This window comes from Haliotis rufescens, unplaced genomic scaffold (assembly GCF_023055435.1).
Source record: "Haliotis rufescens isolate VD_foot unplaced genomic scaffold, xgHalRufe1.0.p SCAF_4, whole genome shotgun sequence".
Taxonomy (NCBI): Eukaryota; Metazoa; Mollusca; class Gastropoda; order Lepetellida; family Haliotidae; genus Haliotis; species Haliotis rufescens.
In genome coordinates, this window is record NW_025964112.1 from 42,347,999 (window position 1) to 42,370,623 (window position 22,625).

At 40.9% G+C, this 22,625-nt stretch overlaps 1 protein-coding gene across 1 annotated transcript in view; it reads right to left on the bottom strand.

Moving 5' to 3' along the window:
* Positions 1–4,181: 4,181 nt before the first annotated feature.
* The window catches only part of LOC124135950 (uridine phosphorylase 1-like), a 35,189-nt gene continuing 16,745 nt past the window's right edge, over positions 4,182–22,625 (bottom strand). The window contains exons 2-9 of the mRNA XM_046501661.2: positions 22,121–22,214; positions 20,548–20,665; positions 19,497–19,658; positions 18,220–18,334; positions 11,917–11,987; positions 10,028–10,166; positions 8,441–8,587; positions 4,182–5,698 (exon numbers count right to left, since the gene is read on the bottom strand). Of these exons, the coding sequence (XP_046357617.1) occupies positions 5,559–5,698; positions 8,441–8,587; positions 10,028–10,166; positions 11,917–11,987; positions 18,220–18,334; positions 19,497–19,658; positions 20,548–20,665; positions 22,121–22,197 (969 nt within the window). The 5' untranslated portion in view covers positions 22,198–22,214 and the 3' untranslated portion in view covers positions 4,182–5,558. The remainder of the gene's footprint in view (positions 5,699–8,440; positions 8,588–10,027; positions 10,167–11,916; positions 11,988–18,219; positions 18,335–19,496; positions 19,659–20,547; positions 20,666–22,120; positions 22,215–22,625) is intronic.

The following is a 22,625-nucleotide window of genomic DNA, read 5'->3' on the forward strand; positions in this document are numbered from 1 at the left end:
CGGCACACGGCACATAGGAGCCTTCCCCCACTCGATGCAAGGGAGTAAATGTTGTTAGTGCTGCACTAAGAGACATTACCTGCAAGCTAACACTTGATGACCAGACAATCCATGGATGGATAGCATAAAGCAATCTATGAAGTTTGGGCAAACAAGGCCAATGGTTCTCGGGTGCTAAAACTTGCTGTGCAAAGTTGTGTCTCTCGGATGTGCCAGGACACTTGGGATACTGTCTGCAAAGGCCAGATTCATCCTTGTTAGAATCCTTCGGGTTAAGACCAGGGCCCACTTGCACAAAGCAATCTTAGCACTAGGACTATCGTAAGCCTATGTTAAAGTATGGGATTTACAATCATCCTAACGATAAGACCGTTGTGTGCAAGTGGGCCAGGACTTGCACCACACATCAGACTGAATACAATACTGTTTGAAGCTGCATTAATCCCACCCTGAAGTCTTTTACCCCTCAATATCCATATACTTAACATTGACAAAAGTAGAGAGCACTTGGGACCTACTCAGTGCAAGAATCCCCACCGTGGGAGAGGCAACATTAAATAAAGAACCACATGGTTTTATTACTTTATTGTTCAAGTTAACAACAATTGAGAACAATATTTACTGCAAGATCACAGAGATGCAGATTAAGGATGAGTATCACACATTGTAACACCTGACAGCTGTTCTCTTTCATCAACAGCAACAAGGCAAAATGAAAAGGTTTCAATACCTGAGGACAATCATGGAAATCCCCCCCCCCCCCCCCCCCCCAAAAAAAAAAAATGGAAACTACTCAAAGGACGTTAAGGAACACCTGGTTCTTTCATACAATTGAAGTTAATCTGTAATGTCATCAAAGATTAACTACAGTAATATGAAAGAAACAGGAGTTCTGTTACTTCTTTTGAGTAGTATATTATAATGGTTTACCATGAATTTAGAGAGCATGCTTGGACACGAAAGAAAAGGAAAAGCAGCTACTGTGAAGTGTTCTGGTCAAGTCAGTGGACATTATCCTTGAAATATGGATAAGTAGGTTTTGAAACTGTATCCACTGAGTCTTCCCTCTGTGAGTAAGTTTTTCCGATATGTTTTTGTTTGTTGTTAAACTCTAATTTAGCAATAATCCAGCAATATGATGGCAACCTGTCAACAATCAAGTATGGACCTGATAAACCAGCATTTGATATTGTCAGCAAAGATCCACCCTGTCGGTACGATGACCCCTCATGTCGGCCCAATGAGATTGAGGTGATTGGGAACTGAAGTGTACTCATACCTGTGAACTAGTGATGAGGTAAGTAACATGGGGAAATTTAATTGTGTACTTTCAACACAAGCTAGATTGTGTTTTTACTCATAAGTCTCCCTCAGCAACCCATGCTTGCTGTAAAAGGCGACTATGCTTGTCGTAAGTGGCGACTAACGGGATCCGGTGGTCAGGCTTGCTGACTTGGTTGACGCATGTCATCATATCCCAATTTCGTGGATGGATGCTCATGATCAATCACTGCATTGTCTGGTCCAGACTCAATTATTAGAGACCGCCGTCATATAGCTGGAATATTGCGGAGTGCGGTGTTAAACAACAAACAAACATGTCTCCCCCTGCTTTTTTTATACAGTGGTTCAAGTTGATACTATAAATGTGTTTGCAAATCTGAAAAACAATAACAGCAAAAAATACTAGTACAGATTCTGATCATATGCAACATAATGAAATGTCTGACACCAATATCTGTTGACAAGAATTCATCGCATATGTCTTTACTATTATTCATGACACAATACTATTATCATCGGTTTTCGGACATCATATGTTTTCTATCACGAATACTTGCACTATAACGTGGGACGTGGCGTCACACAGAAATTGCTTGTTTTTAAGATAAAGTTGTCTTTTAGCCTATAAGTGAATGAGATGTTTTTTGTTCATGTGATTAGCGAGAAAACTATGAATGTTTCTTCAGCGTCCAAAAACCCATAACACGGGGACATATGTTGTATTGATTAATGTCTTATGTTTGCAATGTTAAAGGTAAGTAATTACAAGGTAAGTTTTATGCTTCAACATGGGGAAAGGGTCAGACATTGCACGCTTGTGACAGTTGTCCTTGTGTCTGGGGGATGGGGGTTGAAGTTTATGGCAGTATTGCTCATAGACCTGGTGGGTAGCCAGGTGTGCGGAAGCTGTGTCCGCTTTTTATTGACTTAACTTTGAAATTTTACTGCAACTTTTTGCTTATTTGACTTGACTTTTGCCATTGACTTATTACATTTCATGGTGTGAATGTTGTCCAAACTGCATGAAATTAGCAAAATAAAGTTTAGACAAATTTCAAAATAGCTAAAAGGTACCAGTCAGGCTAATGAACAATGCATATGTCAAGTTTCATTGAAATTGTTTTAATGTTATACTTAGCAGCAATTGTTACCACCCAATCAACAGTTTAGCTCCCTCTTACAACAGCATGAAAGATGAGAGACCTATTCTACACATGAAATGCATGGACACACTGGTCCCTACTTTCAAACTGTATTGGTTCCATGTGGATCAAACTGAAACCTCCACTGACAACTGAAATTCCAGACATCTAATTTTGTGAAAGAAATGCTATTTATTGATTTCATAAAGAAATCTTTCTTAATGATACAGAATTGAGAAAAGTATAAACATTTGTAAATGTCATGGAAACAAAACACTGTATCTTTGATCTGAATGTTTACCACAACAAAGGACGAGGAAGGATAAGGGCCTTTTTCCATGTCAGAATGTCGAGATCTGATTGGTTCACATTACCTTGATAAAATACTGAGTGGAACAAAAATCCTTTATACTCACGCCAAGAAGATAACAGACTGCCTGTGGATTTCTTCGCAGGACAATAAATCTGAACACTGCTACAAAGCATAAAGCTGCACGTTATTTACAAGTCACACAAGTGAACCGCAGCTCAATCAAACAGTTGTACGTAATTCTGGACTAGACAATCCAGTGATTGACATCATGAGCATCAATCCACGAAGTTATGATATGATGACAAACACCAACCAAGTCACCAAACCTTACCATCCGATCCCATTAGTTGCCTCCTACGACAAGCGTAGTTGCCTTTTATGGCAAGCATGGGTTGCTGAAGACCTACCCAGCATCTTCATGGGTGACTAGCAGTTGTACGTACTTGAAACGTCATATTGAAAGAATAAAGAATTTGAAATCCACAAGTCACCATGTTTTCAAAGAACTAACACACCAAAACATGATTCTTGTTTGCTCTGTGATACAATGACACTTTAAGTCGTTACAGGTACAGGTCACATAAACCATGTGAGAGGAAATAAGAAAAGTATCTAAATATATACTACTCAGAGGAAGTTATAGAACATCCGATTCTTTCATATTACTATAGTTAATCTGTCATGGTATGACATACTACTCACAAGAAGTTAACCAACACTAGCAGGACACATTAACTATAGTCTGGAAAGTAATTTAAGGTACCGACGTTTACTACAATATCTGAAAAACTATCGGATCTACTCCAGTCCAAGTTGGTATCAACTCAACTCGAAAGGGTGCACGGGAATCACATGCACGAATACGGTGTTAGCGTTGGGCGCCTCAACGTGCGTGATTCCCGTGCACCCTTTCGAGTTGAGTTGGTTCAACTGTGTCATATGACCCTCCGACGCAGGGGTAGCATTATGCAGATGGCTGTTTCAATGAATGCTTGTTCCACCCATGACGAACAGGTCTGGTTGTTGATGAAATATAGTGATAGCTAAATAGACAGATATTTTATTCATGCACCGATTGTCTTTAAATGTAATATCCAGTTATGTATGACTGTTTAATAATCTCATACCAACTTTGACTGGAGTGAGTGAGTAAATGTTGCATTAAGCCGCATCAGCAATATTCCAGCTATTCGCGACTAAACTTTGACTGGAGTAGGTCTAATAGTTTTTCAGATATTGTAGTAAACGTTGGTACCTTAAATTACCTTCCAGTTAACCAACACTAGCAGGACACATTAACTATAGTAAAATGAAAGAATCATGTGTTCTTAACTTCTTCTGAGTAGTATATATAACAAAGAAAACAATACACATGACACTCAGCATGCTCAACTGTACCTGTTTAAGGTTGACATGACAACAGCTGACGTGTGATGACAAGAACAGTTTGAAAATTAGGCCTTTTTTTCCTTTTACAGTTTCCCCAAACCATCGACTTGGTAGTCATACTAAAATCCAAATCAAGTGACTTCACATTCTATCCCAAATTCGTATGATGTCTGGTCAGCACATCCGTGAAAAGTAAATGCACCATATTTGTCCAGAGTATTTGGTTTTCATCTAACATTTGCTTCCTATAAGGAACTGACAGATATAACAAACATACTTGTTGGTCCCGGACATTTGCTGTATATATGCTTACATAAACGAACTGAAATTAGTGGTCCCTTTGATTTCATGATAACCGTAGATTACTGCATGATTGTCTTATCTTATGATTATTAGTTATACAACATCCCTGATGTTATACAGAGTACTTATCACGTGGTTGTCCTCAGAGATTGTCATTCTACACTGTTTACATCAACAGACATAAGTGAACACCATCATTTGGCAAGTCTAGATTTCTTCAGTTTCTGAAAATCAAGAGATTTCTTTGGCCTTTTTTATATTATTATTAATGGACAATGTAACCAAAAAAACTTTAAAATATATGTCCATTTCAGAGATTTAAATCCTAGTCAACATATGTTCTATATACGTCTTTGGTCAGTCATAAACCTTTTCAAAATTAACTATGATGGCATTCTCAAAGACATAAACAAAAGTATGAACATTACTACATTTGGGGTAAGAGGATAAATTTCAAGATTCTAGTTGTAATGGCCATGCCCACACTGGTGGCAGCGATGTTACCGAGAGAGTAACGAAGGGGTCACGCGCTGGGAAGGAGCTTGACTATGGCACAACAAACAAGCACCAACATCCTGTACCCAAGATGTGCAAAAAACAAGCAAATGAATAACATCAGCATACAACATCCACTGACTAGCAGAAGTGACGAATCACAACTACACATATATAATACTACATATAGTATAAAGCACTCCTTACACACAGGCAAATACAAGTAATAATGCACCGGAAATGTGGCATGTAATGAGACACACCAAAATAACTGTTATTTTCAGACATTTTCAAAAGGGAGATGATGGGAGCTGAATTATTATTATTATTATAGTTTCATTACAAATGTTTAGATCTCTCCAAGTGATGGACTATTAAAGAATTGTGTTCATCAGTCTCCCTGAACTTCACCAAAAGGTTAATTTATCCCATGCTTCCACCACTTTGAGGCAAGATTGGAAATTATGTTCTTCCACAAAGCGAGATTAGTGCTACTACTGTTGTAAGCAGGGGAGTGCTAGTGCTATGATCGCTTTGTGGATCGAGGCCCTGATCTGAAAAGCACCTCCTCTCCCCCTAGAGGAGAATTATCCAACACTAAATAGTAATTTGGTCTTATAGAGTGTCGCTCATCACTTGATGCCAAGTTTCTTCTTGATGAATCTGGCTACAACCTGCTGGGGCCGGTTGTGCCATTCCTCCATGACGTTGTGGGGCGTGGTGATCTGGTCTCCGTTCAGGCGGTCCAGCAGCGTCACACATATCACAGCACCTGGAACGTCACATCACATGGAGGAGTGAGTTGGGTTAATGCTCCTTTAAGAGTATTACAGTTATATCACGGCGTGTCAACTAAATGTTAGAGGAGAGCTGGCTTTGATGTAGGTCTCAGGCATTAACCACTTTGGTGAAACCCACAGGCACGAGTTTGGTGCTGGCAAACTTAGAAACATAATCAGGGCAAACCAGGAGTCGATAAACCCAGTGTCTGACAAGGTTAAGGAACGCAACTCTGCACAATGAATTCGGCGCCTTAGAGGACATGGTTACCTGAGTAGGGCTTCCACGAGTCCAATTTTTTGGACTCGAGTACCCGAGGGGTGAAACTCGACTCGTACTCGAGTACCCGAAAATAGGACGTCCTTTAAGAATATTGGTTCATTAGATCAAAATTGCCATCTAAAAGTATTAAAACATGTTATAAGTATAATTGAACTGCACTGAAATGTAAATAGAAAGCGTCCACTGAAATAGCACATATATACCAGCTAATCAGTAGTTAATCTGTGTAAGGGAATACACTTGGCATTTGAATTGGAGCAAAGAAGCAATAATCTCCTAATAATTACGTCTATTTTATGTGACATTCTCAATTGTTCTAATGTACATCTACTTTCTACAAAGAATACATTATTCAAACAATATTTTTTGAAGCTTTAATCAATATATTGATGAACAATTGAACATTGAAACAGAGTGATCTCCCTTTATCGAGTACTCGAATCCTTGATAACGGACTCGAGTCCCACTAAAACCGACCCGGCCTCGAGTACTCGTTGAAGCCCTATACCTGAGCCTCCTACATCACATAGAATACAGAAACTACTTACTTGTATACTGTTGTAATTTTTAGTGTAAACAATACACTCCAAAACAAACATAATGGTGATATGTGACATTGAAATTAATAATATTACATTATTATGGACACTGTGACTTTCCAGGCCGATGAATCTTCTGTGTACACAATAGGGCTGGGATGGTTAACTCAGGTACTCGGGTGAGTGAGTTGGGTTTAACGCCACTTTGAACAGTATTCCAGTTATATCACGGCATGTCAGCTTAATGTGGGAGGAAAGCCTGAAGTGATTCAGGTCTCAGACGTTTACCACTTTGGTGAAACCCATAAGCATGGGTATGTTGCTGACAAACCTAGAAACATAATCGGGGCGAACTGGGATTCGAACCCATGATCATAGGTTTCTGGCGTGCCCAAGGCACGCAACTGCACAGTGAATTGTGTTGCCTTAGACGACTGGGCCACCCATGCCCCCCCGGTACCCAAAGGACTACCCGGACAACGTCAGTCACATTATGTATTGGTAAATGACGACAACAATAGAACTCCATGGTTACACTGCAAAGACGCTAATGTTCACATTTCGATAAAACTTCAAACAACTTCAGTGTATGCATGATCACATTGTATTGTATGTGTATCTAAATAGTTTTGCGAGAGCTCCAGCGACTTACAGTGGGTACCCTGGGAGGGCTGGGTAACAGGGGATCAGGTACCAAGTTAGTAAATTTGTACTTGTCCCAGCCCTAGTTCATTTGTTTGTTTGTTGTTTAACGCAGGCACTCAGCAGTATTCAAACACATGCAAACATTAGTCCAGATAATAATTTTATTAGAACCAGATATTACAATAATAGGATTAAATTGCGTACTTCCGTTCAGATTTGTTGACTGGTATTTCCAGTGTTACATGATCGTGGTGATCAGCTGGTAACGTTTTCTGAGATGGTGGAAAACACCCTGTCATTGGAAAACTTGAGTTTATTAAAAATGTCAGTAAATTTGGGGAGCCATGCTTTACCGCGCGCTATAACCGAGTTAGCGCTATATTGAAGAGCGCAATAGCGAGGGAACACTGCATAGTCTTTGCAAGCATCCCCTACTAAGACTGAACATTAACATGACAGTCCCCAGGGTCCATCTTTAACCAAGCTACAAACAAGTACACATGGTGGGGAATAATAATATTGTATACTATGATAGTTCACCTCACATCACAGAGAATAACAAGATTGTATAAACATGTACAATGGCATTTCATTCTGATGGTGGGGAATAACCATACTGTATAACAACAGTATATACAATGACATCTTCTCGAGGCAAGGGAGTTAACTGACTATAAAAGTCCCGTCTCCCCCCGAACTAGGCTGGAATTGCGGAGTTACAGTTTCGTTTGGCTGGATTAACGAGTCTATGCATAGACCAATCAAAATCGCATAACGAACTAGACATCCAGTTCGTAAACAACATGGTTTTCAGCGTGCAGATGTCTGTTGACTGCAGGATATGCAAAGCATGTGTACCATCAACTGGGCATCGATAGATATTTTGCAAATCTTTTCAAGTTTTTAATCAAGGTGCTCAAGTGATCTGATGCACTTAGCAGGGTAATACCTGTTTTATTACAATATAGATCTTGATTATCAATCATCGTCTTGACTGGGCGTCACCATTTGGTTTAAGCAAATGCAAGCGATATGAGTGATGGAATTTTACTGGTCAATAGGAGGGACAGAGAAGGGACATAACTCGTAATAGCCACTGGTGGCACTACGATTGAACCCAGAAATTCCAGCCTTGTTCAGCAAGGGTGGATACTGGACTTTTATAGTCAGTTAACGCCCTTGCCTCGGGAAGATGATACAATGATAGTTCACCTCTGATGGTGGGAAAGAACCATGTTGTATAACTAGAATGTAAAAATGATGTTTACCTCTTATGTTTGCCCTGTGGCAGTAGGCAGCAAAGCAGAGCGACTCCATCTCAATATTGCGGATACCCTTGTCATGGATACGTCTGAGGAACGCCATCTTGTCTGCCTGGGTGTAGTCACAGAACGCTCCGTCCAGACGAGCTTGACCTAGGAAATAAGACACTTGAGTTACTGAACACATGAAAACTTACATTGGGATATAGCTAAGGTGATAAACTGGCATGCGTTTGACATAGATTTACAACAGTCATACATAGTCAATACTTTGTGGAACGGAGCCCTGGGATCCTTGAAGTTTTCTGTTGTTTGAACCTGGGGATCTTTACTTTTCAACAATGGAGTAAGGACAAGGGCGCTTGATTCACATCAATGATATTAAAGTGACTTCCGTAATAAGCTCCATCATTCTGGCTTCACACACATAGCCGCAGCCTGCACAATTTACATTAGTTTCACCTTCGTTGCCGTTGTACAAAGCAATCTTAGCGCTAAGGTGATCTTAACTACCATACACTCACATAGACTTACGACAGTCGTAGTGCTAAGGTTGTTTTGTACAACGGCACCCTGGGACTTATGGCTAATGACACAATGGTTGACACACTCAGTTTTCAGTTCAGACAGTCTTACATTTTTAGAGTGAGTGAGTATGGTTTAGCCCCTTTTTTTCAATATTCTAGCAATATCACAGTGGGGGACACCAGAAATGGGCTTCACACATTGTACCCATGTCGGGAATCGAACCTGGGTCTTCGGCGTCACGAGCAAACGCTTTAACAACTAGGCTACCCGACAGCCCCTACATTTTTAGACTATTAAAGTAATGAGATCACATGTTCTTAGCCTACACAGGAGTTTACCTTTGTAAAGTACACATCATGGTCAAAGGATCTACCCATCACAGAAGTCAGATCGTGTCGAGTGGTGATAGATATTCGTTACCGTAATTGACGTAATAAGCGCCCAGGACGCTCTCAAAAATAGAAATAGGGGGCTCTGATTAGAATATTATTTTGGTGAAAAAAACAGAGTTGAAAGATAAATTTCGTGGTTTATGCTGACAGCCTTAATGTTTATGTACAACAGATATATTTTTCCAGAATTTAATTGCCCAAAATTAAGGGTGCATATAGCCGGTGCACGAGTGTGTATTATACGAGAAGTGTCTTGTGTACAGCATGTACAGTGATCAATTGGAAGGGTGCCAATTGGGATTGTTCACTAGCCAATATATTAGCAAATATCGCCGTTGGCGCTTATCAGTGCAGGGCGCTTATTACGTCGAATACGGTAATAGTTAAATCCTACTCAGTATAGGGTATAACCTCCAGCTCAGTGAAGATGGGGAAAGAATTGGTCTTGAACAGCAAACCCATTCTTGTCATAATAGGCGTCTAATGGGATCGGGTAGTCAGGCTTGCTGACTTGGTTGATGCATGTCATCCTATCTCAATTGTGTAGATCAATTCTCATGATGTCAATCACAGGATCATCTGTTCCAGACCTGATCATTTTATGAAAAACGGCACCACATAACTGGGATATTGCAGCATCAAACAACAGAAACATGAACACAGATCGTCTTACCTTCATAGAAGTCATGCGTGCACATGGTCTTCCCGATGATGGTCTGGAAATGGTCGTCCTCCGACGCCATGGCCAGCAGCTCCTGACACAGTTCCTTGTCAAGGAAGGAAGGAAGCTGAACCATCATGCCCATGATTGCCTGCAAGGTCAAGGTCGTATTTCATGACGGTATTGATGCCTTTTAGTACTTGTGTCCGAGCCTAAATGTGATATACCAAGACATGTGTAAGAATCAATGTACATTTGTATATCATATACACAAGGTATTTTGTGCAACCCCAGGATGTCACATCACACAAAACTTGTTTGGAATCAAGGTGTCAATTATTTGCCCCCTATATAACCTATGTCCTATAAAGAAGTAAAACTACTGATTATCTGTCCTGAAGAACTACAGATTATCTCTCCCGAGGAACTACAGATTATCTCTCCCGAGGTACAACAGATTATCTCTCCCACCAGAAATGGGCTTCACACATTGTACCCATGTCGGGAATCCAACCCGGGTCTTCGGCGTCACGAGCAAACGCTTTAACCACTAGGCTACCCGACAGCTCCTTCATTTTGAGACTATTAAAGTAATGAGATCACATGTTCTTGGCCTACACAGGAGTTTACCTTTGTAAAGTACACATCATGGTAAAGGATCTACCCTTCACAGAAGTCAGATCGTGTCGAGTGGTGATAGATATTCGTTACCAACTTGTAATGTCTCATTTTGAAATTAATTTCCACAGTCTTGTTTGTTGGAAATATTAATTTCCGATATGGCAAGGTCATGGCTGGTTGGACCGTCTCTGTGGTCTAGTGGTAAAACATCTGACCGGAGAGAGGAAGGTCCAGGGTTCAAACCCCTGCCTTGTCATAACAAAAGATGTTAAAAGATTGTACTTGTTGTTACCCTGCCTGGCGTTCAGTATGAAGGGGCTAAAACAAGGACTGGTCGGCTCGGAGTTAGTATACTGTGACGGAGTGGGGTATTCATGTTAAACAACGGCATGGTATCTCAGTGGGCTCATAAGCACTATAAATCGGCATGAGTTCGGACTAGTACAAGCAGCCACACACACGTGCATGCATGTCGCTATATAAGTGCAATAATCTTGGACTCGACGTTAAACACAATTTCACCTCACCATTATCATTTGATAAACATTGGACAGAGTTATTCCCCTTGGATACATTATTGTCTATTTAGTAGTAATGGTTGTCAGACGTTTTTACCCTTTAAAATATGAACATTGGTGTTCCAGCTTTCCAATCAAAAAGATGTTATATGACTTGGCTTGCTATTTAAATAAGGCTGTATTTTGGGCTATTTGACTTATCGTCTATGACTGCATCCCTCCACATTGGCAAATGTCAACTACACTACTCAAAAGAAGTTAAAGAATACCCAATATTTTCGTATGACTATAGTTAATTTGTCATGGGTCGTGGGTATTGCGACACACAGCCTTCCAATTGTGAGTGTTCTTTGAACTTTCTTTGAAGTGAAACAGGGTTTAATGCCAGGTTCAACATTATTACACTCATACAGCGACGTGCATGCACGTGTGTGTGGCTGCTTGTACTGGGTACTAGTCCGGACTCATGCTGATTTTATACTACCAGCCCACTGAGATACCATGCTGCAGTTCAACATGAATGCCCCACTCAGACACAGCATACTGTCTCTGAGCCGACCAGTCCTTGTTTTAGCCCCATAATGCCGAGCGCCAGACATGGTAACAACTAGTACCATCTTTTAACATCTTTTAGGTATGACGCGGCTGGGGATCTAACCCCGAGCCTTCCGCTCTCTGGGCAGATGCTCTACCACTAGACCACGGAGGCGGTCAACTTGTTTTGAGTCGTATACTGGACATTCATTCGTGAGGAGTACTCACCACCTCCATGTATGGCCTGAGGATGCCATCGACAGCCTCACTAGTGATCACAACGGACCCTGCTTCCAGACCTGCCAACCAATACACAGCCATTAGTGGTACAGGTGCATTAATGTTTTTATTGTCACAGTCAGCAATATTTATCTATATCCCATCTGGGGATGATCCTGGAAATTTTATGTTTGACAGAAAAATCTTCCCTGGTCCAAATGCAATGAGATTTTTTTTAGTGTGATGAGATTTTGCTTATTATCAGAGATACTTCATCTTCAAACAGTGGAAACTGTATTTGATTTTTGTTATTTTTTACTAGATTTATGATGCAATTAATGTTACTAGATAATATAGATATATCCTCGCATATCCTATTTTCGAAAACTTAATTATTCCACAGCAAAAAAATAAAAAAATATTTGTATATTATTGGATAATGAGCATTGTCCACTGAAATAATATACTAATTACATTTATTCATTGTCGACTTATAGGAATTATTCGCGAGTACAATTATAAACCGTTTAGAAGACATGTTAACAACAACCAGCTGTTCATTTCATTGGAATGTGAGAGACAACAATAAGCTATTCTCAGATTTCTAGGTCTTTGACATAGATTGTAATTGAATAATCTTAGCAGTAAGGCAGCTATGTAGAAAAGGCACTACAATCGTCTTAGCAGTAATAGAGCTGTGTAGAAAAGGCACTACAACCATCTAAGCAGTAAGAGAGCTGTGTGGAAATGGGCACTACAATCATATTAGCAGTAAGAGAGCTGTGTAGAAAAGGCACTACAATCATCTTAGCAGTAAGAGAGCTGTGTAGAAATGGCACTACAACCATCTAAGCAGTAAGAGAGCTGTGTGGAAATGGGCACTACAATCATATTAGCAGTAAGAGAGCTGTGTAGAAAAGGCACTACAATCATCTTAGCAGTAAGAGAGCTGTGTAGAAATGGCACTACAACCATCTAAGCAGTAAGAGAGCTATGTAGAAAAGGCACTACAATCGTCTTAGCAGTAATAGAGCTGTGTAGAAAAGGCACTACAACCATCTAAGCAGTAAGAGAGCTGTGTGGAAATGGGCACTACAATCATCTTAGCAGTAAGAGAGCTGTGTAGAAATGGCACTACAACCATCTAAGCAGTAAGAGAGCTGTGTAGAAATGGGCGCTACAATCATCTTGGCAGTAAGATAGCTGTGTAAAAAAAGGCACTACAATCATGTTAGCAGTAAGAGAGTTGTGTAGAAATGGGCGCTACAATCATCTTAGCAGTAATAGAGCTGTGTAGAAATGGGCACTACAATCATCTTAGCAGTAAGAGAGCTCTGTGGAAATGGGCACTACAACCATCTAAGCAGTAAGAGAGCTGTGTAGAAATGGGCACTACAATCATCTTAGCAGTAATAGAGCTGTGTAGAAATGGGCACTACAATCATCTTAGCAGTAATAGAGCTGTGTAGAAATGGGCACTACAATCATCTTAGCAGTAAGAGAGCTGTGTAGAAATGGGCACTACAATCATCTTAGCAGTAAGAGAGCTGTGTGGAAACAGGCACTACAATCATCTTGGCAGTAAGAGAGCTGTGTAGAAATTGGCACTAAGCCATCTTAGCAGTAATAGAGCTGTGTAGAAATGGGCACTACAATCATCTTAGCAGTAAGAGAGCTGTGTAGAAAAGGCACTACAACCATCTAAGCAGTAAGAGAGCTGTGTAGAAATGGCACTACAACCATCTAAGCAGTAAGAGAGCTGTGTAGAAATGGGCGCTACAACCATCTTAGCAGTAAGAGAGCTGTGTAGAAATGGGCACTACAATCATCTTAGCAGTAAGAGAGCTGTGTAGAAATGGGCACTACAATCATCTTAGCAGTAAGATAGCTGTGTAGAAAAGGCACTACAATCATCTTAGCAGTAAGAGAGCTGTGTAGAAATGGGCACTACAATCATCTTAGCAGTAAGATAGCTGTGTAGAAATGGCACTACAATCATCTTAGCAGTAAGAGAGCTGTGTAGAAATGGCACTACAATCATCTTAGCAGTAATAGAGCTGTGTAGAAATGGGCACTACAACCATCTAAGCAGTAAGAGAGCTGTGTAGAAATGGGCACTACAACCATCTAAGCAGTAAGAGAGCTGTGTAGAAATGGGCACTACAACCATCTAAGCAGTAAGAGAGCTGTGTAGAAATGGGCACTACAATCATCTTAGCAGTAATAGAGCTGTGTAGAAATGGGCACTACAACCATCTTAGCAGTAATAGAGCTGTGTAGAAATGGGCACTACAATCATCTTAGCAGTAAGAGAGCTGTGTAGAAATGGGCACTACAATCATCTTAGCAGTAAGATAGCTGTGTAGAAAAGGCACTACAATCATATTAGCAGTAAGAGAGTTGTGTAGAAATGGGCGCTACAATCATCTTAGCAGTAAGAGAGTTGTGTAGAAATGGCACTACAACCATCTAAGCAGTAAGAGAGCTGTGTAGAAATGGGCGCTACAATCATCTTGGCAGTAAGATAGCTGTGTAGAAATGGGCACTACAATCATCTTAGCAGTAAGAGAGCTGTGTAGAAATTGGCACTAAGCCATCTTAGCAGTAATAGAGCTGTGTAGAAATGGGCACTACAATCATCTTAGCAGTAAGAGAGCTGTGTGGAAACAGGCACTACAATCATCTTGGCAGTAAGAGAGCTGTGTAGAAATTGGCACTAAGCCATCTTAGCAGTAATAGAGCTGTGTAGAAATGGGCACTACAATCATCTTAGCAGTAAGATAGCTGTGTAGAAAAGGCACTACAATCATCTTAGCAGTAAGAGAGCTGTGTAGAAATGGGCACTACAACCATCTAAACAGTAAGAGAGCTGTGTAGAAATGGCACTACAACCATCTAAGCAGTATGAGAGCTGTGTAGAAATGGGCACTACAATCATCTTAGTAGCAAGATAGCTGTATAGAAATGGGCACTACAACCATCTTAGCAGTAATAGAGCTGTGTAGAAATGGGCACTACAATCATCTTAGCAGTAAGGCAGCTATGTAGAAATGGGCGCTACAATCATCTTAGCAGTAAGATAGCTGTGTAGAAATGGGCACTACAACCATCTTAGCAGTAAGAGAGCTGTGTAGAAATGGGCACTACAATCATCTTAGCAGTAAGAGAGCTGTGTAGAAAAGGCACTACAACCATCTAAGCAGTAAGAGAGCTGTGTAGAAATTGGCACTACAATCATCTTAGCAGTAAGAGAGCTGTGTAGAAATGGGCACTACAATCATCTTAGCAGTAAGAGAGCTGTGTAGAAATGGCACTACAACCATCTTAGCAGTAAGAGAGCTGTGTAGAAATGGCACTACAACCATCTTAGCAGTAAGAGAGCTGTGTAGAAATGGCACTACAATCATATTAGCAGTAAGAGAGCTGTGTAGAAATGGCACTACAATCATCTTGGCAGTAAGAGAGCTGTGTAGAAATGGCACTACAACCATCTAAGCAGTAAGAGAGCTGTGTAGAAATGGCACTACAACCATCTTAGCAGTAATAGAGCTGTGTAGAAATGGGCACTACAATCATATTAGCAGTAAGAGAGCTGTGTAGAAATGGCACTACAATCATCTTAGCAGTAAGAGAGCTGTGTAGAAATGGCACTACAACCATCTAAGCAGTAAGAGAGCTGTGTAGAAATGGCACTACAACCATCTTAGCAGTAATAGAGCTGTGTAGAAATGGGCACTACAATCATATTAGCAGTAAGAGAGCTGTGTAGAAATGGGCACTACAATCATCTTAGCAGTAAGATAGCTGTGTAGGAAAGGCACTACAATCATATTAGCAGTAAGAGAGTTGTGTAGAGATGGGCGCTACAATCATCTTAGCAGTAAGAGAGCTGTGTAGAAATGGCACTACAACCATCTAAGCAGTAAGAGAGCTGTGTAGAAATGGGCGCTACAATCATCTTGGCAGTAAGATAGCTGTGTAGAAATGGGCACTACAATCATGTTAGCAGTAAGAGAGCTGTGTAGAAATTGGCACTAAGCCATCTTAGCAGTAATAGAGCTGTGTAGAAATGGGCACTACAATCATCTTAGCAGTAAGAGAGCTGTGTGGAAACAGGCACTACAATCATCTTGGCAGTAAGAGAGCTGTGTAGAAATTGGCACTAAGCCATCTTAGCAGTAATAGAGCTGTGTAGAAATGGGCACTACAATCATCTTAGCAGTAAGATAGCTGTGTAGAAAAGGCACTACAATCATCTTAGCAGTAAGAGAGCTGTGTAGAAATGGGCACTACAACCATCTAAGCAGTAAGAGAGCTGTGTAGAAATGGCACTACAACCATCTAAGCAGTAAGAGAGCTGTGTAGAAATGGGCACTACAATCATCTTAGCAGTAAGATAGCTGTGTAGAAATGGGCACTACAACCATCTTAGCAGTAAGAGAGCTGTGTAGAAATGGGCACTACAATCATCTTAGCAGTAAGGCAGCTATGTAGAAATGGGCGCTACAATCATCTTAGCAGTAAGATAGCTGTGTAGAAATGGGCACTACAACCATCTTAGCAGTAAGAGAGCTGTGTAGAAATGGGCACTACAATCATCTTAGCAGTAAGAGAGCTGTGTAGAAATGGGCACTACAATCATCTTAGCAGTAAGAGAGCTGTGTAAAAAAGGCACTACAACCATCTAAGCAGTAAGAGAGCTGTGTAGAAATGGGCACTACAATCATCTTAGCAGTAAGAGAGCTGTGTAGACATGGGCACTACAACCATCTTAGCAGTAATAGAGCTGTGTAGAAATTGGCACTAAGCCATCTAAGCAGTAAGAGAGCTGTGTAGAAATGGGCACTACAATCATCTTAGCAGTAAGAGAGCTGTGTAGAAATGGGCACTACAATCATCTTAGCAGTAAGAGAGCTGTGTAGAAATGGGCACTACAATCATCTTAGCAGTAAGAGAGCTGTGTAGAAATGGGCACTACAATCATCTTAGCAGTAAGATAGCTGTGTAGAAAAGGCACTACAACCATCTAAGCAGTAAGAGAGCTGTGTAGAAATGGGCACTACAATCATCTTAGCAGTAAGATAGCTGTGTAGAAAAGGCACTACAATCATATTAGCAGTAAGAGAGCTGTGTAGAAATGGGCACTACAATCATCTTAGCAGTAAGATAGCTGTGTAGAAAAGGCACTACAATCATCTTAGCAGTAAGAGAGCTGTGTAGAAATGGCACTACAACCATCTAAGCAGTAAGAGAGCTGTGTAGAAATGGGCACTACAATCATCTTAGCAGTAAGATAGCTGTGTAGAAAAGGCACTACAATCATATTAGCAGTAAGAGAGTTGTGTAGAAATGGGCGCTACAATCATCTTAGCAGTAAGAGAGCTGTGTAGAAATGGCACTACAACCATCTAAGCAGTAAGAGAGCTGTGTAGAAATGGGCGCTACAACCATCTTAGCAGTAAGAGAGCTGTGTAGAAATGGCACTACAATCATCTTAGCAGTAAGATAGCTGTGTAGAAAAGGCATTACAATCATCTTAGCAGTAAGAGAGCTGTGTAGAAATGGCACTACAACCATCTAAGCAGTAAGAGAGCTGTGTAGAAATGGGCACTACAATCATCTTGGCAGTAAGATAGCTGTGTAGAAAAGGCACTACAATCATGTTAGCAGTAAGAGAGTTGTGTAGAAATGGGCGCTACAATCATCTTAGCAGTAATAGAGCTGTGTAGAAATGGGCACTACAATCATCTTAGCAGTAAGAGAGCTGTGTGGAAACAGGCACTACAATCATCTTGGCAGTAAGAGAGCTGTGTAGAAATTGGCACTAAGCCATCTTAGCAGTAATAGAGCTCTGTGGAAACAGGCACTACAATCATATTAGCAGTGAGAGAGCTCTGTACAAACAGGCACTACAATCATCTGAGCAGTAATAGAGCTGTGTAGAAATGGGCGAAAAATCAATCATTTTCGGAGTAATAGAGCTGTGTAGAAATGGGCACTACAATCATCTTAGCAGTAAGAGAGTTGTGTAGAAATGGGCACTACAATCATCTTAGCAGTAAGAGAGCTGTGTAGAAATGGGCACTACAATCATCTTAGCAGTAAGAGAGCTGTGTAGAAATGGGCACTACAATCCTCTTAGCAGTAAGAGCTGTGTAGAAATGGGCACTACAATCATCTTAGCAGTAAGAGAGCTGTGTAGAAATGGGCGCTACAATCATCTTAGCCGTAATAGAGCTGTGTAGAAATGGGCACTACAATCATCTTAGCAGTGAGACATTTTTGTGTCTAAGGTTATTGTGGAGTACTGACCGAGCCCTCCACTGGTGCCGATGCGGAACAGCGTCACCCCGGAACACTCAGCATGCTGCAGCAGCTTCAGTATCTCATGCATGATGATAGAGAGCGACGGGATGCCCATACCATGCTGACATGGAAACATAAAGGGGTATGCATCTCATTGTTCATGACATCTGTCCCAGCCTAGAGTATAGACACACTAACAGACATGACATCTGGCACAGCCTAGAGTATAGACACACCAACAGGCATGACATCTGGCACAGCCTAGAGTATACTCACACTAACAGGCATGACATCTGGCACAGCCTAGAGAATACTCACACTAACAGGCATGACATCTGGTACAGCCTAGAGTAAACTCACACTTACAGGCAGGACATCTGGCACAGCCTAGAGTATACTTACACTTACAGACATGACATCTGGCACAGCTTAGAGTATACTCACACTTACAGACATGACATCTGGCACAGCCTAGAGTATACTCACACTTACAGGCATGACATCTGGCACAGTTCAGAGTATACTCACTATTACTGTCAACACTGGCCCTGTCTTGTCGATGGAATATGTCACAGTTTAGAGTATACTCACACTAACAGACAACACTGGCCCTGTCTTGTCGATAGAATATGTCACAGTTTAGAGTATACTCACTATAACTGTCAACACTGGCCCTGTCTTGTCGATGGAATATGTCACAGTTTAGAGTATACTCACACTAACAGACAACACTGGCCCTGTCTTGTCGATAGAATATGTCACAGTTTAGAGTATACTCACTATAACTGTCAACACAGGCCCTGTCTTGTCGATAGAATATGTCACAGTTTAGAGTATGCTCACTATAACTGTCAACACAGGCCCTGTCTTGTCGATAGAATATGTCACAGTTTAGAGTATACTCACACTAACTGTCAACACAGGCCCTGTCTTGTCGATAGAATATGTCACAGTTTAGAGTATACTCACACTAACTGTCAACACTGGCCCTGTCTTGTCGATGGAATATGTCACAGTTTAGAGTATACTCACTATAACTGTCAACACTGGCCCTGTCTTGTCGATGGAATATGTCACAGTTTAGAGTATACTCACTATAACTGTCAACACTGGCCCTGTCTTGTCGATAGAATATGTCACAGTTTAGAGTATACTCACTATAACTGTCAACACTGGCCTTGCTTGTCGATGGAATATGTCACAGTTTAGAGTATACTCACTATAACTGTCAACACAGGCCCTGTCTTGTCGATGGAATGTGTCACAGTTTAGAGTGTACTCACACTAACAGACAACACTGGCCCTGTCTTGTAGATGACATATCTGTCAGACCCATTGGCGATGTTGTATAGTGTCATCCCGGCAGGTATTTTGATACGAAGCTGCTCCTTCATAAATTCTGCAAACTTCAGCATTCTGGTCGGTGAGCCTCCAAAGCATACAAACTACAAAGAGAAGCAAGGGAGCAGTTGAGTTTAGTAGTGCTTCAAAATTAATCATTCATTTCACAGCTAGTCAGATAAATGTGACACAGATCCTGATCATTTTTGTGAAACCCATGAGCACATGCAGGGTGCTGACAGACCAGGGATCATACCGGGTAATTGGGTCAAATCTGGAATTCAAACCTCTATAATCAGCAGATCCTAGCACAATTAAGGGAAACAACTTTGTAGAAACTGAACGCAGTGGCTATCCATGCCTGCCAACAGAAGTAGCATTGATTTCAAACACTCTAAACATTAGCAAATTGAATTTCTACTCTGAAAGATATTCTGGAATAGAAACCATATTTAGTGGACAAATAATAGTATCTGAATATCATCAGTGAATACAATATGTAATTTTCTTCTTCAAACTGAGACCCGTGAAGATCCAGGGCAGAATAGGTCTTCAGCAACCCATGCTTTCTGTAAAAGGGGACTATGCTTGTCGTAAGAGACGACTAATGGGATCAGGTGGTCAGGCTCGCTGACTTGGTTGATGCTTGTCATAGATCCCAATTGTGTGGATTGATGCTCATGTTGCCAATCACTGGATTGTCTGGTCCAGACTCAATTATTTACAGACCGCCGTCATATAGTTGGAATATTGCTGTGTGCGGCGTTAAACAACGAACAATCATCAATCAATTCTTCCAACTGAAAGATCACCAGTTCAATGCAGTTAATAATGCTTGGTAAATGCAGTGTTTATTCCTAATACAGGATATTTACCATCCCAAAACACACTTGTGTGATATAGTTACTTCTATATACCTAATAAACAGTCAAACAAGTTACAACTTGAGCTGAATTCTTAGTCTGATAAGTTTTGAAAATTCTGATAACTGACCTTGACATCATTGAACATCTCATGAAGGTCATGTGTCTTGTCGCCAAGAGCAATATGGTAGAGATAGTCTTCTTCCATGGTCGCTATGTGAGGATTCTGGATCTTAATAGGCCCATCTCTGACAAAACACAACACAAGCTACTATTGAAAGTGAAACGAGCGAGTATGTTCTAGGGCTGGGACGGGTCACTCAGGTACTCGTGTCGGGTGGGTACTGAGAAGGACCCAGGTACCAACAGGATAGGGCTGGGACGAGTCCAAATTTACTACCCTGGTACCCACCACCCTATTACCCGACCCTACCCAGGGTATCCATGTTTGAATAAGGATAAAATGTCATTCAACTTAAGTGTATGCATGACCAGATCATTTTATATGCGTATCTAAAAACATTGCGCCAGGGCTATGGTCAAACTATTCCCAATCAGACATTTTGTACCTATCTCTTGACACCTACAGTGGGTAATGGGGCAGTGGGTACCCGGGTAGTAGATTTGGACTCGTTCCAGCCCGTGTATGTTCTTTTTTAAAACCTTGACCTGTGTCATGGCATGTGAATGCTATAACAGCAAGGTGATGAAATGCTTTAACCACTAAACTGCTTCATTGTCCTGTAAAGGTGGAAGATCATATTTGCAGCCATGTTGTCCATTGCTCAGCCACTGTATCATTCGGGAATTTGTTTTTTGTTCGTTTGTTTGTTTACTAAACACCAAACTCAGCAATATTCCAGCTATATGACAGCAGTTCGTGAATAATCGAGTCTGGACCAGACAATCCAGTGATTGACATCATGAGCATCAATCCACGCAAATGGGATACGATGAAATGCATCAACCAAGTCAGAAATCCTGACCACCAGATCCTGTGAGTCGCCTCTTATGACAAGAGTAGTCGGCTTTTATGGCAAATATGGGTTGCTGAAAACCTTTACTAACCCAGATCTTCACGGGTAATTTGTTTGATTTTTTCCCCCACTATGACCTTTGCCCTTCACACACACAGCTATACTGCAGTTTTTCTCTTCTGAAACCTCAGGGTTTATGAAGCTGAAGCTGTGCTTTGTCACCCCAGCAATGGCATCTCTAAATTATGCTCCCGGAATTCTGATCTGAGTTCAAACATGGTTGCCACAGCAGGCATATTGAAAATGTCCTTTCAAAGCATTGCTCAGACATTTCACAGGTATAATTATGAATTGTCACATGCAGTATGTATGTGCTATTTCCATTAATTTCATGAATTACAGCAGTAAAAATTCCCAAATACTAGTCTCATCCAAGCACATACCAAACAAATTTGTACTGTGCTGAACAAAATGATATGTTTCAGACACTGACTTGACACCTAGCTGTGATTGATGGTGGACCATTAGTCTTTTGAGTAAAACACTAATAACGAACATTTGGCGTGACTTACTTGGAACTTTTTATGGTTTTGTTGTCACAATTCACTTCCATTCTGATGAAATAACTGCACACTTGAGGTCCAAATGTAGGAAGCGAATGTCTACACTGAGAAAGGGAGGATCGATTCTCCCATAGGATCACTTCAACTCTCCAAATGTACTCACTGCGGGTGGTAGTCCTCCTCTCTTGCAGAGTCGAGGTTGTTGAAACTACGAGTTGGACTCATGCCAGATATATCCATCCTTGCCAGCTGTTGTCCTGTGGTGGTAATTTATTAATGAATATACTGCAGCAAATATAAACAATAAAATGATTCAAAACAATTCCTAGCTGTATTCATTTCCATATTACTGAATGGCTTCAAATTATCAGAGCATCTATCAAGGCTCCAGTAAACGTTTTAAGCTACTGAGATATTAGCAGTTTCACAAAGCGTGTAAATTCATGTCTGGAGGGGCTGTCGGGTAGCCTAGTGGTTAAAGCGTTCACTCGTCATGCTGAAGACCTGGGTTCGATTCCCGACATGGGTACAATATGTGAAGCCCATTTCTGGTGTCCTCCACCGTGACATTGCTGGAATATTGCTAAAAGCGGCGTAAAACCATACCCACTCACTCATGTCTGGATATAACTTTGTGGAAAATACAATAGTTATTATTGTTAATAATT